Here is a 17,426-nt window from a genome sequence, read left to right on the forward strand (position 1 = left end):
GTGGCTCATTGCGGGCGCCGCCGCTGTTGTATATCTCGAACACGAAGCTCTACTTCAACGCCTCCCTCCATCTCCGCGCTTCGCTCCGTCGAGTCCGCTTGCAAGCGTGCTCTCATTGGCTCTACCGCCGCCCCGCCCACCTCCCCCATTTGAATCCCTGCGTCCACTCGTGTGCATGTATGCGTGTGCTTCAGAGCCGGCGCGCGATGTCGCGCATCGTTTTCCTTGCATCCTTCCCGCCAGCAGCAGCAGCAGCAGTATCGGCGACGACAACTAGGGAGTACGCCAGCATCCACTGCTTGGTGTATCGACGCCTGGCCCGCTGATGCGTGTCGAGCCACCGCAGCGGACAAGGCGTGTGTCCGCCGCGGTGGGGCGGACTGTCCGTGACGCGTCCCCGCGACCTCACCTCACCCCTGGCACGCCTCTCCCCTTCACCCGCCTGCGCGTTTGTGTGCGCGACTCAGGTGTGTACACGGCATGCATGTGCGCGCACCACCGCCACGACAGCAACACAACCACCACCGCTCTTCCTGAGCAGGCCGCAACACACGTCCCACCCGTACGTACATCGATGGGCGACCGCAGAGACAGTCATCCGTATCAAGGCAGTCCTCAACGTGCGCTTGCCGCTGCTCGTGTGCGTGTGTGTGTGTGTGTGTGTGTGTCGGTCTCACGCTGTGCTCTATCCCCCCCCCTCCCCCTCCCTCCCTCTCCTTCGACCACCCCTCCCCCTCCCCCTCTTGCAAGCACGTGAGACACGCGCAGGCACTTATAGACAGAAAGCGAAGGGTCACCGCAGCCGACATCTGAACGCCATCGCCCAGGAAGAGTGACCTTTATCAAGGCCCTCCCCCCTCCTCCACACCCACACACACACACACACCACACGATGCCGTCCTCCCCCTCTTACGCGGCGTACCTACGTGAGGTGGCGATGGAGGTGAACGCCACGATCGCCCCGGGCGCCCTCACGACATGCCCCACTACATCCACTGCTGCGGTCATGGCTGCCCACACGACCGTGACGGTGCCGCCGTCGCGGTTATCGAGGTCTAGACGCCAGAGGGCTTGCTACGCCGACCACGACCACACCAGCGGTAGCGCCAACACCAGCCGCAGCAGCGCTCCTCACACGACGGACCCGTATGGGGACCCCTACGCGTACGACTACGTGCAGGTGCCGGCGATGGGAACCCTCAGCAGCGCCGGCGCGGTGCAGCTCTATCAAGGCTGGCGGCGGCAGCAGCAGAAGCGGCAGCGGCGCGCGGAGGCCCACACCCCGCGCAGCTCCCACAGCGCACGCGCAGCTGCGGTGCATCCGTCCTCGTTCTCGCACGCCACCAGCCACCTCACCGCAGGCACAGCCAAGCAGAACTGCGAGCGCGACGTCGACGTGGACGCCATGCTGCGCTCTTTCCAACGCCTGTACGCGGTGATGCACGATGAGGGCAGTCGTCAAGGCCACGATGCCGTCGCCACAGAAAGGGTCGCTCGCGCCTCACACTCCGTCCCCTGCTCGCCGCAGCGGCGAACCTGCACCTCCCCCACGCGCTCACAGCAGCGCCATGTGCACACCGCGTCTCAGCAGACATTGCACGGCGCCGCTGCTGCCATCCGCGTCCCCCTCATGGACTTTGGCAGCGACAGCATCATCATCATCGACGACGACGACGGCCGCCGCTATGGCTCCGGCACGAAGTTGGTGACGGCAGACAAGAAGTCCGTGAAGACCCACAAGAGCCCGCGACCTACGGCGGGGTCGGCAGCGGCCAGTGTGAAGGTCGTGTCGCCTGCGCTTACCAGCACAGACACCTCCGCGATCACCTCCAGCCCCTCGAAGCCTTCCACCTCGACCTCGCGGTCATGCTCGCAGCCACGGCAGCCTCAGGCTCAGCGATACCAGTGCCCCAACTGCTGTCGCCGATGCAGCTCGTGTGACTGCGTCGGCCTACCGCGTCAGGTGAACGCTCATGAGCATCGCTCTCGCGGCGCGGTGGCCGGTGCCGCTCATGGCAGGTATCACGCGCGCTCCCCCTCGCCGGCGCGCGTTCGCTGGGTGTCGTCCGCCGATGGTGCCGCCGCGAAGAAGAACGGCGCACCAGCGGTATCGAAGACGGCAACTGTGGACTCCCTGCGCCTGCAGTGGCCGGGTCAGCTACGTGCGACACCCTCTCGACGCCCGTCGCCAGAGCAGCTGTCCTCACCAGAGGTACAGTGCCGCTCTACCCGACGTGCGCGTCACAGAAGCGGGCAGCAGTCGCCCACCCACGGCAGGCATCACTGCCGTCATGATCGACGTGTTGACCGCAGTTGCGGTGCGCACCGCAGAGGAAAGTCGACCTCTGCGGACGCGGTGGCCGCTGTGTCGTCTACACGCGGCCGCGTGGATCACGGGAAGGGCGAAGCGGTTCTCCGCGACATCGCCACGCGCACGTGCACGTGCTACTGGGCTGAGTTCTCCGGCTTTACAATGGCGGTGAACCCCGCCTCGCATGCCGCTGACTGCCCATACCAAGCGCACGAGGCCCTCTACGCCGAGGTAATGCTGGAGAGCAAGACCGACGACGGCGGCAGCGGCTCTGCCAGCACCTCCTCTCACAGTCGATGCTCCTCCTCTGCCTCCTTGCACGGCCGCGGCGACAGGTTTGACAAGCGAAGCTGCTCGAGGCATTACCGGCCGGAATACGCCGCCGGCGCGGCGGACGCCTCGGCGCGACAGCGGCGCGCGGGGCAGCTCAGGATGGCACTGGATGACCCCGAGGCCAAGCGCACGCGCGGCCGCGCCGCCATCATGGGCTCCACGAAGCGGCGGACGTACATAGAGAGGATCATGGACGCTGCCCGCGATGCTCCGTCGCCACAGCCGCCACGCTCTGGTGGCCGCCGCAGCAAGGCAAACGCCACGGAAACTTCATTGGCGGCGAAGCAGGACGCGGAGGTCACTGCAGCGGCAGCGCCACTGCCCTCCTCCCCAACGGCGGAGGCCAGCCTACTGAGTGGGGAAGCACCACCAAAGCTCGAAGATGAGCAGCCGCCGCAGCTGCCCTCAAATCGGTCATCCTCAGAGAATGGTGCAGCGGCGCCAGCTTCCGACGAAGGCGCAACCGCACCCCCCGCTGCCGCCGAGGACAAGGATGGTGCGCCAGCTGTGGAAGACCAGCACGACGAGGCCGGCCGGAGCAGCAGAGGGGAGAAGCAGCCGTTGCCCAACGATGAGAGCGCCTTGCGAGCCCTCTCCCGCCCGCGCCGCCGCCCCGCCGTCGGGGTGCCAGGCCCCGGATCCTACCACGTGGATCTCGCCTACGCGGCCAGCTCCGCAGCGCACGGAATTCGCGGTGCCGCGATCCCGAAGTCGGCCCGTATGCCCGCCGTCAAGTCCGTCACCCCAGGCCCAGGCGCCTACGACGTGTACAAGCGTGAAGAACGCAAGGCCTTCACAGCGGAGCCCGTCGCTGCTGGCGGTGCGGCGGCGACCACCGCCGCCGATGGGGACGCTACGGACGGCAAGGATGCAGACACCGCTCCAACCACGGGAAAGCATGTGATCGGCAAAGGCGTCGTCTTCGCCAGCACCGGTGCTCGACAGCTACAGCTGCGGTACGGCGATGCCTACGTGCACACCTCGACCTGGGCGAAGCGCGCGGCTGCCGTGCCGGGGCCTGGTGCCTACAATATCGTCGACGGCGACCGCTACGACCAGAGCAAGCAGCTCGGTGCGGCACGGACAGGCCACCAGTTTTCCAAGTCCGCTGACGGGGCGCACTTTTCTGTTGTGTCCACCGCCGCCGCAGCAGCAGCAGTAGCGTCCCTGCGCGCCTCACTTGTCGTGCCGTGGCGCGACTGGGCCGGTGGCGCGTACATCGGCACGACCACATCCAACTTCGTGGCGCACCCGTCCCTGGCCGGTGGTGATCGGCGCACTATTGGGCAGACGGTCGCTGCAGACCCATGCACAGACCGCTGCGGCAACACGTCAGCTGCTGTAGCGGCGGCTGCAGCCGCCGCCGACGGCAGTGTGTGGAGGGGTGTCGGCAGCGGCGTAGCTCTGCGTCTGACCAGCCAGCGCTTCCCTGTGAAGGCGGCAGGCGCACCCGCGGCTGCCGTGGTCGAGGGGCACAACTCGAAGACCGGCCGCACCGGAAACGCGGAAGGCGCCGCTCCGCCACCCGGAGAACCCAGCCCGGCCACGTACGATTTGGAGCGCGCGCTGCGGTGGGTGCAACGTCGCGCGCCAGAGGTGTCTATGACATTCCGCCACGACCGCGGTCCGCGAGGACCGCTCCGCTCCGCTGCGGGAGCCGCCGATGACGGCACCCTTGCCAGCGCAGTCGGCGGCGGTGCAGCGCGAATGGCGGTATCACCTTTATCGCACCTCCTCAGCGACGACGTCGGCTTCGGCCCTGGACCTGCCACGTACGACGTGTGCGGCGGCGAGGTGTGGCGCATGCGCCGCAGTCCGCAGTGGTCCTTTGGCACTGCAGCGCGATACGCGCCGAGCGCGGCAGTGCCAGTGAGCGCACCCGGGGAGGGCGCAAAAGACGTGAATGGCCGGGCCCTGCACGCCGTCGACCACCCTGGCCCTGGCGCCTACGATACGGAGGCCGGTTATCGCGCACTGCAGCGCTCCGTGGCGAGCGCACTCATCCCCACCGCGCCGCGGCTCCCTGTCGGCGACAGCAACCGTGCCGGTGTCCAGGGCACCGCAGTCACGGCTGGCGACACGGATAATGGCGCGCGTGCGGGCCCAGGAGCCTACGATGTGGAGAGCGGCTATAGGGTGGTGCGCGAGAGCGTCAAGGGTGGAGTTATACCGCGTGCCGGGGCAGATGCGCGGGCCAAGGTCGACGACGAAGAGGCGCAGGACGGTGGACCGGGCCCTGGTGCGTACACTCTGCCGGCTCTGCCGCAGAGCGGTCCCACCGCGTACCTCGGCATGAGCGCGCCGCGCTTCCCGTATGAGCAGACCCTGGCGGCCACGGAGGGCAATGGTGGAGGGCACGGAGCAGCAGCAGCCAACGGACACCCGCCCCACCCCAACACCAGCCTCTTCCTTGCCCATCTAGCCACCCCCGGCCCTGGCGACTATGACGTCGACGCCGCCACGAGCCTCGTGAACCGCCCGGGCGCAATCATCGGCCGCGCCACGCGAGCCTCGCTGCTCGTGCCGACTGGGGTGACCCCCGCGAATGTGGGTCCTGGCAGCTACATGCTGCCCGCACTGCCGGCTGGCCGAGGGGCCGTGATGTCCACCGCGCGTGCTGTTGCCACCGCCGAAAGGGGCGACGCGGCAGAGCGGCCAGGTCCGGGACTCTACGACCCCGTGGACATGCATGCGTCGTCGACGCGCACCTTCTCGCTTGCTCGCACGAGCGCGCGCTTCCCCGATAGCGACGCACACGCTGCCGACGCTCCGGGCCCTGGTGCGTACGAGGTGGTGGACCTCAGCCCACCCGGGCGGAGCGCGGTGATGGGCTCTGCAGTGGCACGTCCGGATCTGGAGTGGAAGGAGGGCAACGGCGACGGCACTGGTGCCTACAGCCCTCAGTTCGCTCAAGTCGAGAAAAGCGCGCCGCGGGTGGTGCTGGCACGCGCCCCTGCAGGACGAGGCGCCCCCTACTACTACGCGGGCGGTGACGCGTCGATGCCGTCCCACGAACACCGCGCCGGTGCCGGTTCCGAGCTGGGTCCGGGGCAGTACGACCCACAGTACCCGTCCGACGTAGTGCAGGCAGAACGCGGCTACACCTTCGGCTCTGCCCCTCGCGCCACCGCCGTGGCAAGCGCGGTGGATGGGCCGGGGCCTGGTGCCTACGAAGTGCGGATGACGCGGGACGGTCGATTGGTGAACGGCGGCGACGGCAGTGGCGCGACGCGCATTGGCACTGCGCCGCGGTTGGGAGAGGAGGGCGCGTCAGCGACGATGTCCGCAAGCCCGGGACCCGGAGCGTACATGCCGGAGGCGTACACCGACATGGGTGCCGGCTGTGGCGGCGGAGCGCTCTCTCTGGCGGTCCGCATTGGAACAGCTCCCCGGATCGTGGGTGGCGACGACGCACGTGTGGCGATGGACGTCCCGGGCCCCGGGGCGTACGACCCGAATGACGCCGCGATTCGCCCAGCGCGGTCGGTGCACCGCTTTGGGACAGCGGCCCGCCTAGCCAACGAGGTTGAAGAGGCCGCCGAGGCGGACGGCGTGGGTCCTGGCGCCTATGATGTCGAGGCGGGCCTGGCGCACTGCTCACAGGGGCCGACCGCCGCCGCCTACAGCTTTCCACGGGCTGGCGGCAGTGGTGGTTATAGTGGCAACCTGGGTGTGGGGAATGCAGCAGCTGGCGGGATAGCGGAGTCTCCGGGCCCCGGAGCGTACAGCGTGGAGGCCGCCTACCGAGCCACGCTGCCCCGCCCCGCCATCGCTATCCTCTCTGGTGGGGCGAGCGGCGTCAAGGGCTTTCGCGGCAACGACGAAGGCGAAGCATCCTCCCCAGGACCTGGAGCGTACCATCTGCCACCTTTCTTTCCTGAAGGCCCGCAGTGGGGGTTCGGCACCTCGATGAGGAGTGCAGCAGCAGACGTGGCGGATGGATCATCAACCCTCGCGACCGCCTCGCCGGGCCCAGGCGAGTACGTCGTACCGGCTCCTGCGCCGCTGCATAGCGGCGCCTCGTTCTCAAAGGCAGAGACAGCGTCGCCCGTCGGCGACGCCACCTCGCCGGGGCCTGGGACATACAACGTGGTGGATGCTGCGGTGCGACCATCCGCGCCTGGGGTGCGCTTCGGGACCGCAGCGCGGCACGCCTGCACTGGCGTGTCTGCCGGCGACGTCGACACTGCGGCGGTCGGCGTTCACGACGGTGGCGTGCCGTGGACGCCAGGTCCGGGTGCGTACTCGCCGAATGTGAATGCCTCCTCTACGTCACGCTCTACCCGGGCCGGTCCGACCTTCGCGCAGGCGCCACGCATGGCGCCATCCGCGTCCACCGATGTGGTGGGATGGGGTGCAGGGGCGGAGGAAGGCGACATCGGCCCGGGCGCTTATGATCCTCATGGCGATATGGCAGCCAGTGCAGCGGCGGCACACCGCTTCGGCACCGCACCGCGCATGCCGCCCCCCACCGCCCCTGGTGCTGCCACAAAAGGCGATGTTGGGCCTGGCAGCTACATGATCGAGGCAGCTGATGCACAGGTGCTGCCTCGCGTGCCGTCCCACACCATGGCACCGCCCGCGCCGCACGCACCACGACTGCAAGAGCCGCGACCGGGCCCGGGGAGCTACGAGTATCCGGTCGCCGTCCAGGAGCACCGGCGGTCGGCGCTGGTGCTGGGTCGTCACGGTGATTCGACGGACATCACACGTGACACGCCGGGTCCAGGAGCGTACGACCCAGACACCGCGTACAACTCTACTCAGGTAGCACGCCAGCCGGGCGGGTTCACCATGCAAGGACGTCCGATAGCGTCGATGCAAGTGGGGTTGGCAGAGGGGCCTGGGCCAGGCGCGTATAACACCGATGCCTCCGCAGCATCGGTGGCTGCAGCGCACCGCTTTGGCACAGCCCCACGGATGCTGAGCGCCGCGAACGGCGACGCTGGCGTCGGCCCTGGCGCCTATGACCTCCCAGCGCCACCCGCCATTCGCCAACCGGTGAGCTTCGCACAAGCGCCACGGGAGGTGGTCGTGGGCTCGCACGAAGACAACGCCGCCGACCTGCACAGCGGAAACATGCGTGGTGGCTCTGTCGGTGGCGGCACCCCCGGGCCCGGGTCGTACGACGTTGGGAGCGCCATCGACTGCACACATATGGGCGGACGGGGCCCGAGCTTTACTATTCCGCGTGGGCCGCGGCCAGTGCTGCGCAGTGGGGACGTCGACGCCTCCCCGCTCGTGGGGCCAGGCACGTACAGCCCTGTCGACCCGACGTCGCACCACCACGGCGGCGGCGGCAGCAGCAGCAGCACCAACGGCCCTTCCGCAACTTTCGGCCTGGCAGAGCGTACCGCGAACACCGTCAAGAGCGGTAGTGACGCACCCGGCCCAGGCACGTATGACCCCCACCGTCCTAGTCTCGCCAACGGAGCCGGGATCGGACCGTCCTTCGGCTCCGCGGTTCGGATGGACGACGTGGGTGGCGCGGCGCTGGGAGCTACTCCCGGTCCCGGCGCCTACGCGGTGGCACCCTCCTTCAAGGCAACCTCGGCTGCCGGATCAGCGCCGGGGCTGCGCTTCGGCACCGCGAGGCGGCCATCGGCGGTGCTGAACGAAAACCCAGGCCCTGGCAGCTACGCTGTCGCCGGCTACGACGCTGCCCCTTGCGGTGCGGCGACGGCGCCGTCGTTTGGGCAAGCGGAGCCGCGACCACACCTGGCATGCAGCGGCGTGGACACCCCCGGCCCAGGGGCCTACTACCGCGCGAGCAACCTCGACGGCACGTCGACTACACCCGGCCCAAGCTTCGGCTTTGGCGAGCGGATGAGTGCGACACCAGGTACGGCTACTCCAGGCCCCGGCACCTACTACAGAGACTCAGCGGCGTCGGTAGCGGCGGGTGTGGTGGAGGGCAGAGGTGCCAGCTTCGGGCTTGGCGAGCGGGCCTCGCCGGTGCTGAACAACTACCCCGGGCCCGGCACCTACTTCCGAGGCGCCGGTCTTGCAGCCGATGCGGCAGCGCTGCGCGGGCCATCGTTTGGCACGGGCGGTCGTCACGACCCAAAACTGAACAACAACCCCGGACCAGGAGCCTACTTCAGGGGTATACTGCCCGCAGCCGCCAGCGCCGCCCAACCACCACCGCGACGACCCACGGCGGCAGACACGCTGCGAAAGCTTGCCAGCGTCGGATACCCGATGCTGGCAAGCAAGACGAACCCAGCGACGACGGCCACAGCCACCGACAGCCGCAGCACTGGGTAGAGGACGACTTGAAGGGCACGCGCTTCATCCGGGATCCGTGTACGTGTGCGCCGTCGCTGCACCCCGCCCCGCCGCGTGCGTGTGGCAGCATAGAAACCGAAAAAATGGACGCAATCGGTACTGCATAGATGTTACGAGGGGAGCGACGTGTTTTTGTGAGCGAGTGTGCGGGTGTTGGTGATCCTTCTCTTGTGCGCTGTTGTTGTTGGCCTTGATGCTTCCTCAGCTCCCATCAGCGCCGCCACCAACATCATCACCCGCCTCCAGGATGCTCCACAGCTCCCCTCCACCTACCTCTTCTCGCTCGTGTTTTTCAGCCGCTGTCGTTGCATGTGGTCTGCCCATGTGTGATGTGTGTCAGTTGAGCGCTTCATGCGTTTCGTCACTACGCCTCACCAACCATCGCCACCCCTTTCGCACCGGCTCACGCGCCCTCTCCCCCCTCCGCACGATACGCGCGCTGGGTAGACCTCGCCATCACAGCAGGGGTGCGCGCGCGCCAGCAACAGAACGCGTCGGGAAGCGGCGAGGTGTGTTGCCGCACATCGCCCCACCCTCTCCCCCTCCTCCCCCACACGCCGTGAGGTAGGCCTCTCCAACCTCCGCCCTTCTGCTAGCCGGGGCCATTGATGTCCCGACCGCAGTGACGACGAGGAATCACGGAGACCGAGAAGGCACTGCGGTGGCCCTTCAAGGACCTCATCAACGGAATCCGTAGCGCCTTGTGCTCACCCTCAACCCCCTCTCCGTCTCTGCCCCCCCCCCCTTGACAGCTACAAGTAGTGCACTCTGGCCTGAGATGATGCCTTGTGGCCCTCCGCCCCCACCCACCCCACTTCTCCTCTCGCACCCCATCATGAGCGGATGAGGCAGTACACACCCGTCGAGTGGTCGTTGTAGCGAGACTGCTGGGCTGTAATACCTCCAGATGCCACGCGTCGCGCTTGGTGTGCGCGTGCCGGGCTCGGGTCTGGATGGGGACGGGGGGGTCCCACCCTCACGGTCTGCAGACCCGATGGCAGAGCCGGGCTGCGTCTTTTACACAGCCACCATCCCCAGGCTACGGCAGGATACGCGCGCTCAGCAGGCAGGCTGGGGAGACGCAGTGCCTCGCGGGCAGGACGAGGGGGTAACACTTGCATAGAGGCGCGTTGGGGGCGAGCCCTCCCACTACCACATCGTGAGTAGGACCACGAAGCGAAAAAACACAGCAAACCGCCACACATCTGGAGCTGCCCCTCCCCCCACCCCCACCCCGCGCGTTGCTCTCGCGCAACGGCTCGCACAGGCATACTCCCCACCACCACCCTCTTGAGGGGCTTGATCGGCGAGCCAGCATATACCTGCACAAGACCTACATGGGAGAAGCAGCACACGACGACAAGGGGGGGAGAAACGCATTTGGTGGCTCTGGCGGCCGTTCCGTTTTTTGGGCGTTGCACCTGCTAGCGGCCGCAGTGATGCTGGGAAGCCGCCGCCACCGCCACCACCACCACCTCTGCTCCTGTCGAAGTGCGTCTTGCGCGGGTGTCTGCCCTCCCCCCTCCCTCCCCACCTCGTCCGTCTGTAGCGCTCGTGCCTCCTTGCTCTATCTCCACCTCCTCCTCCGGCGACCGTGCACCTCTCTGTCTGTGCGTGCGAGAGAACGCAACTAGTGTAGCGGCGTTCTCGCGCTCTCCCGTTGCCCGCTCGCTGTCGGCGCACCATCACGAACCATCACACATCACGCATCACGCATCACCCATCATCATCATCACCACCCCGCGCAGCGGTGATCGCCGACACACCCTCGACTGCTTTCCCATCCCCCCATCGCTCCCTTTTAGATTTCGCACGAACATACATGTGTGCTCCCGTGTCTGCTTCATAGACGTCTCCAACGGCACCCACACACACAGCCCACCCCTCACCATCCTGCTCATCCCCCCCCCCATCATCATCATCATCATCCTGCTCATCTCGTCGCTGTGCACCCCACTACCACCACCACCACCACACCCTTTTGTATTTTTTTGTTTCTCTTGCTCTTGCTCCTTCACCAAGGGCTGCAGTCGGGCGGAGGGGGGAGGCCTTCATGCGCGCGTGCGTGAGCTACAAGGCGTGTGCGTGTGCGTGTGCGTGTGTGTGTGTGTGTGTGTGTCCTCGTCCCCCTCCCCCCTGTGCGTCGCAGAGGCATCACTGTGTCTTGCTCACGCTCTGCTCCGTGACCTCCTCACTGCGCTGTGCACCAGAGACGCACGCCCATGGCCTCCGTTAGCTTCTCGAATACCCCGCATGCCTCGCGCGGTGGCGGCGCCCCGTCGATGCTCCCGCCCGGTGCACGCGGCGCCGCCATGCCGCTGCCGCCAGGTGCACATCTCATGAAGGGCCCTTACCCGTTCGGTGGAGGTCGCGGGGCCCCCGGGCTGATGGGACTGCCGGCAGCCGCAGTACCTCCCGGCTTTAGAGGGAAGAGACCGCCTGGTCAGATGCTCATGATGGCCGGCAACCAGAAAATGTTGGTGCCCCCACCGTCGTCGTCGGCCGCTGGGGTTGGCCACTCCCTCGCGACGAGCCAGCCACTAAGCCGCCCCACCTCACCAGGGACGATGACAGCGCAGCCTGGTGCGCCGGGACGCGGCCCCATCGGCCCACCGCACTCATCCCCGCAGTTCGCGTTCGTGAGCGGGAAGAAGATCATGATGCCGCCAGGCGTGAAGTTGCCCGCGGGGGGCCCCGGCCCCAGTCACGCCCCCGGCGCTGCCGCTTCCGCAGCGCCGCCACGGGCCGTGATGCAAAGCAAGATGATGATGCCACCAGGGCCGGGTTGGGAGGCAAACCGACAGCCGTCACCCACAACATCACCGCCGCCGGGGGTGATGGGTCGCGGTGGAAGCAGCCCTTCGCCGCTTCGCGTGAACCCCGGTCAAAGCCCTGTGCGGCCACCGATGCCGTCGCCGTCGCCACCGCCACCGCCAACAAGAGCGGCAGCGGCTAGTGCCTCTGGCAACAAGAGCCACAAGTTCGACCCTGTGCGGAGTCTCACCAACGCCCTCAGCTCTCTGAGGCCCGGCAGTACCTCGGACAGGGAACGGGAGAACGAGCGACTGCGGCGCGAAGCGGCAGCGCTACAGCAACGGCTGCAGACGCCACCTGGGCTGGGCGCTCGTGAGAGAGGTGTCGACAGCGGCCCTGCTGGTCCCCGCAGCAGCAGCCGCACCGCCTTGATGCCGACTAGTCGCTCCCTGCCTCACCCTGCTGGCCAATCACCACCCCGGAAGCAGCCGCCGATGCCCCCTCCGCAGTTGATGGGCAACGCAAAGATGATGGTAGGACAGCCACCAGTCTCGCTGCGTGGAAAGTCGCCGACACCCATGAACCCGTCAACGTCCGGCAATCCGAGCGGCGGTGGTGGTGGTGCCGCAGCAGCAGCAGCAGCAGCACCAGCACCAGCACCGGCAAGCTCGACGATGAGGATGCCACCTGGTCAGTTCATGGCGATGAAGGGCCGCCCTGGCGGCGGTGGTGTCGTGGCGGGGGCAAAGAAGGCAATCATGGGTCTTCCGCCCCCTGGTGCGGCCCGCAGCACGGCGACCGCCTCTCCTCCAGCAGTGCGGTTGGCGCCATCGCCCCAGCAGCTGCTGCAACACCCGTCTCCAGCGGGGCCGCGGCTGGTGAAGGGCGTCGTAGGGCCACCACCACCGCACGAACGGCTCATCCCGCCTCCCTCACAGCAGCAGTCGCACTACGGCTCGACATCACCGCCGGCTGCGTCGCTGCCCTCACCGTCTTTGCCGGCAACACCGCCACCAGCAGCTGCTGCCGCCACGAATGCGCTCCGTGTGCCGAGTTCGACCGTGCTTAAGGAGGGGCAGATGCCCGAGGCTGGCGTGCGGTCACCTGGGCACGGACTCCGGCGACTAGGAGAAAGCTCTGAGGACAGCGACAGCAGCGGCGGAGATGGTGGTGGTGGTGGTGGTGGTGGTGGTGGTGCACACCACGGCGCGCAGGTAGGAGCAACCTCGCACAGCCACGGGCCCGGTCACCTTCGCACCAAATCCTTGGTGAAGGACACAGACGGCACGGTGGACTCGGCCAGAGCGCAGAAAAGCGCCGCAGACGACGAAGACACGGCACTGCACGAGGACGACAAGACGCAGCAGCCAAGGCCGTCCTCCTCGCCACCGCGCCACGAGGCAGCCCGTGAGACAAGGGACCGCAGCCACCACCGCGGCGATGGCGACCGAAACGACGGTGCGCACCACTCCACCGGCGCCATAACATCCACTTCAGCGTCTCCTGGTGCTGGTGCAGCCGCCACGTCGCGATCATCATCGTCTGCGCACCGTGACGGCAACGACAAGGCATCTGCCCCCACGATCCTGCAGCCGGTGCGGCAAACTGCAACAACAGCGGCACGCAGCGCTGCCGCAGCTGCCAAGCGACGACAAGAGGAAGAGGAGCACCGGCGCCGCGAGGCGGCTGGCAAGAACGCGTTAGCGTCGAAGAAGTTGCGGAGCTCGCGATCGAAGTCGGCCCCGTGCGCCGAACACGCGAGTCGACCGCAGCCCGCCGCGGCCGCCGGCGCGGCACGAGAACCGCCGTCACCGCAGGAGGAGGAGGACAACACGCAGAAGCCATCTAGCGTGGAGCGAAGCATCCACAGCATCGTGTCCACCACATCATACCGAGCCCCGCTGTCCCCGTCTGACTCTTCCACATCCACGTTGGGCGAGCAGAAGAGCCCCCGCACACCCGCACGCGGCCGCGGCAGAGCTGGTGGTGGTGGTGATGGCTTTGCCGCGTCGCCGGGGTCCCCCCCCACGCGGTCGGGAAAGCGAACCGGCAAGGCCACTCATCTCGACCTCTCCGACATGCGGAAGAGCGGGCAGTGGCAGCGGCAGTCCCGCAGCATACGGTCAAGGCTTCGCAGCCGTAGCACGAACGCCCGGCGCAGCACCGGCAGGGGATGCAGCGGCAACGACAGTGATGCCGATGACGAGGAGGATGCCGACAGCGGCTCGGAGAAGCTGACGAGCAGCGACCTCTACCGCCTTGCAAAGTTGCTGCGTGACGGCAACGCGGGCCTTATGGGGGCAGACATCGACGACCGGAAGCGCAGCAGCCGTCGCCGGCGGTCGCACCATCGTGGCGACAGCGGCAGCGACGGGGGCTCTGAGGCGGACAGCAGCGATGACGGTTCTTGGGGACTGCAGCGCCGTGGACGGCGGCGTCGGCAGCACAGTACTGCGAAGCGTCGCAGCACGCTCCCTCTCACCACAGTCGGCATTCCATGGCGGTATGCTGGCACACGGCGCTCGTTGGAACCGTTCGCGTCACCACCACGGGTGCGGCGGCCGCTCGGGTACATCAATGTCGGCGGCGGTCGCTACGCACGTGTCGGCGGCAGTCCGTATACCCTTCCCCAGAGTCGACCTCGCGCCACTTCGGTCGGGGCCGTGCCGCTCGGCACGACCAACACGCGCGCGTTGGTCCGCGACGCCGGGGCCTATGGCAGTTACCCACCCCTCTCTGGCGAGCGGAACCGCTGGACGTCGGCGCTGCTGGCAGCTTTTCGCAACGCCGCCGTGACAGAGGTGCAGAGGAGCGCTCTGCTGGACAGCCAGCAAGCGTCCAGCGCGCGCGGCGGTGGTGGTGCGGCGGCGCTCTACTACGGTAGCCAGCAGGGACAGCGATTTGGTGCTCGCCGCTCCCCGCCTTATCCCCACACCCGTGACGGCCGCAGTGCTTCCGGTGGCGGCTTGGATGACACGATGTCGTCAGCTGCTGACTCGCAACACCCCTACTGCGTGTCCACCTCAGCCCCGCTCTCCGCCGCGCCGTCCATGGCCCCTCTGCGCCGCGGCGCGGCGGCCGTGTATGAGCAGAACGAGCAGGAGCGCGGGCGGCCGTCGCCCCTGTCCGGCTCCCTACGCTGGGCTGCTGCCCAACCCTACAGCATCCCTTCACAACTACTGTCATCGACATCGACAGCAGCGGTGACAGAGCCTGTTGGGCTTCTGAGCCTCGACAAGGACAAGGTCGATCCGGCGGTAGAGCCCAACACGCATGGCACCGCAGCAGCGGCGGTCAACGACGCGGCGGCGCCGGCGCGAGTTGCTTCGTTGCGCAGGAGCAACTTCTCTGATCAGCTGCATGGCCTCCTTCCCCTCACGTCGTCATCCGCTGAAGCAACAAGGGCCGCGGCGGCAGCAACGAGGCCTAGAAGCATCAGCGGCGCCGACACGGCAAGCGTCAGCGCGGCAGGCTGCGGTGAAGGGGAAGCGAAGAGCGCGGCTGCCCCGGCGTCGTCGAGCTTGATCCCCACGTTTATGTCATCTACGTTGTCGGCGCCGCCCTGGGAACGGGCGTGGTCACGGGGCCCGGGCAATCATCTGCGCACCTCCTCGCCGTCGACCCAGAAACAACGGCAGGAGGAGCAGAGATATATTCAGCAGAGCGAGAGCTGCAACGCGGCGAACAACTTGAGACCATTTGGCAGCGCCGCTGCCGCTGCTGCTGCTGCCACAGCGCATGCTGGCAGGCACACCTCGGACGCGAAGCCCGACGCCTCCTGTTCGCCCTCGCGCGAGGAGCCGGTCTACCTAAGCAAGGCCACGGTTGCACGCCTTTGTACCCCGCGGCAGCGCCGAGGCAGTCTCGGTGCGAGTGCTGCCACGGCGATAAGCCCTATCTCTCGCCTCAGTCACGGCGGTGCTGACGGGATCAGCAGCGTGACAGCGCAGACGTGCAGCAAGTGGCTTGACGAAATCATTGACTCCGCGACGGTGACGGCCACTGGCGTACGCGCGGGCGGGGGAGCGGGCGGTGGCCGAGAACACGCGGCGTCCGCGGCGAATGGGATCCCTGTTGTCGATCTCCGTCGCGAGTTCAAGCCGCGCATCGCGGACGGCGGCACGGATGGCCGCGGCGGTCCGAGCAGCGTGCGCGCCGCGCCCCCGTCCCTGCACGATGGCGGCACGACGGACTACACCCAGGAGTTCACCGGGTCGCGCGCCCGCCCGCACGTTCCTGGAATCTCCTTCAAATACATGATCGGTGCGCGCTCGGCCACCGGCTCGCCACCGCGCACGGGTGGCAAGGCCTCCGCTACAGGCGGCGGCGCGGTCAACGTGAAGACAGTCAACGGCGTCTCGGACGGACTGCCGTTTTCGGCCTACTCCTCCATACGCATCCACAACCCGGCACGCAAGTCGCCGTGGGCACTGGCGCCGGAGCGCGAGGGGCTAAAGGTGCTCCCTGGACAGCCCGCTTTGTCGCGGCGTCGACGCATTCCCGTGGATGACAACGCAGCCGCAGAAAACGGCGCCGCCGATTCTGAGCTTGGCGTTCATGAAGCCGACGATGCGCGGCACTGCGCGCGTGGCGCCACCCGCACTGTTGTCGAGGAGGTGCACCTGGACGAGCACCGCCGCCCCTACTTGATTGTGCGCCCGGTGCCCAGTAGCGAGGAGGGCGAGGCGCAGCGTGCGGCGGTGGAGCGGCTCTCACGCCCAAAACCCGTCTACCGCCGCGCCAACGACCCTGCTTGACCTCCGCCTTGCGGATGCCGCTGTCGACGAAGTGCGGCACAAGTAGGGAAGATGATGTGCGCCCCCCTCCCTCCCTCCCCCACCCCCTGCCCATTGCCCCCTCCGAGCAGCTACAAGGACATGTATTCCGACGTCTCCTGCCTCGTCACCCACCAATACCTTTGCTGCTGCGACTCGCACAAGATGGAAAGGGCGGGGGCGGGTTGCGCGTGCTGCAGCGGCTGAAGCGAGAGGCAGTGACACGCACACGCACACGCACACATACACATACACGGAAAAAAAATACCAAGATTCGAAGGTAGCGGGAAGGGCGAGGGGCGAGATGATGGTGGGCAGATGTTGGCTGGGTGCTCTCTCTCTCTGCTCCCCGACTCGCCGGCTGCCGAGCGCACACGCAGGCACACCACGCCCACACGCGGAGATGATACGCGACCGCCCTGCCCTCTGCTCTTCGCTTTGGCCTTTCTGAGGTTTCGCTCTGGGGCACGAAGGGATGCTGCTGTCGATGCGATCCCGTCTTCTCTCTCTCCCCATCCCCTCGACGTGCTGACGCATGCTGTGTCGACAATGGTGAGGGATCGGGCGTATGGGGGTCATGCAAGCTGTGCCCCACACATGGTGGGCATCCTCATCATCATCAGCAACGCCGTCCTCATCGCTTGGTGTCTCTCATGCCTTTCACTCTCGCGCCGCCCCTCTCCTCCTCTACTCGCTTGGTTTCTCTTCTCCGCCGTCCCCGCCGTGCCACACACATGGGGGGTGGGTGGGACGTCCATACATGCATCAATGGACAGTGCGGCTCTCTATAATTCCAAAGCACTCAACGGCGAACACAGCAACCAACAGCGCTCCAGCAGCAGCCAGCAACCCCCTAACGTAGGAAGGGACTGCATCCCGCTCCCGCGAAGCGACGAATAAACCAGCGCAGGGGCACGCACGCACGTACGCAGGCCATCACCGACAAGGCACAGCTCACGCGCACA

General features: G+C 67.4%; 2 protein-coding genes across 2 annotated transcripts; both read left to right on the forward strand.

Annotated features, from left to right (window-relative positions):
• Positions 1-1,189: 1,189 nt before the first annotated feature.
• LMXM_05_0690 (conserved hypothetical protein) lies at positions 1,190-8,911 on the forward strand (the record flags this gene model as incomplete). Its single annotated transcript, XM_003871910.1, has 1 exon — positions 1,190-8,911. One exon carries the CDS (start codon positions 1,190-1,192, stop codon positions 8,909-8,911), a length of 7,722 nt encoding a protein of 2,573 aa, XP_003871959.1.
• Positions 8,912-11,244: 2,333 nt separating this feature from the next.
• On the forward strand, positions 11,245-16,443 carry LMXM_05_0700 (conserved hypothetical protein; the record flags this gene model as incomplete). The annotated part of the gene is made up of 1 exon (XM_003871911.1): positions 11,245-16,443. The coding sequence occupies one exon, from the start codon at positions 11,245-11,247 to the stop codon at positions 16,441-16,443; it is 5,199 nt and encodes a 1,732-aa protein (XP_003871960.1).
• Positions 16,444-17,426: the final 983 nt, after the last annotated feature.

This window comes from Leishmania mexicana, chromosome 5, assembly GCF_000234665.1.
Source record: "Leishmania mexicana MHOM/GT/2001/U1103 complete genome, chromosome 5".
Classification (NCBI taxonomy): domain Eukaryota; phylum Euglenozoa; class Kinetoplastea; order Trypanosomatida; family Trypanosomatidae; genus Leishmania; species Leishmania mexicana.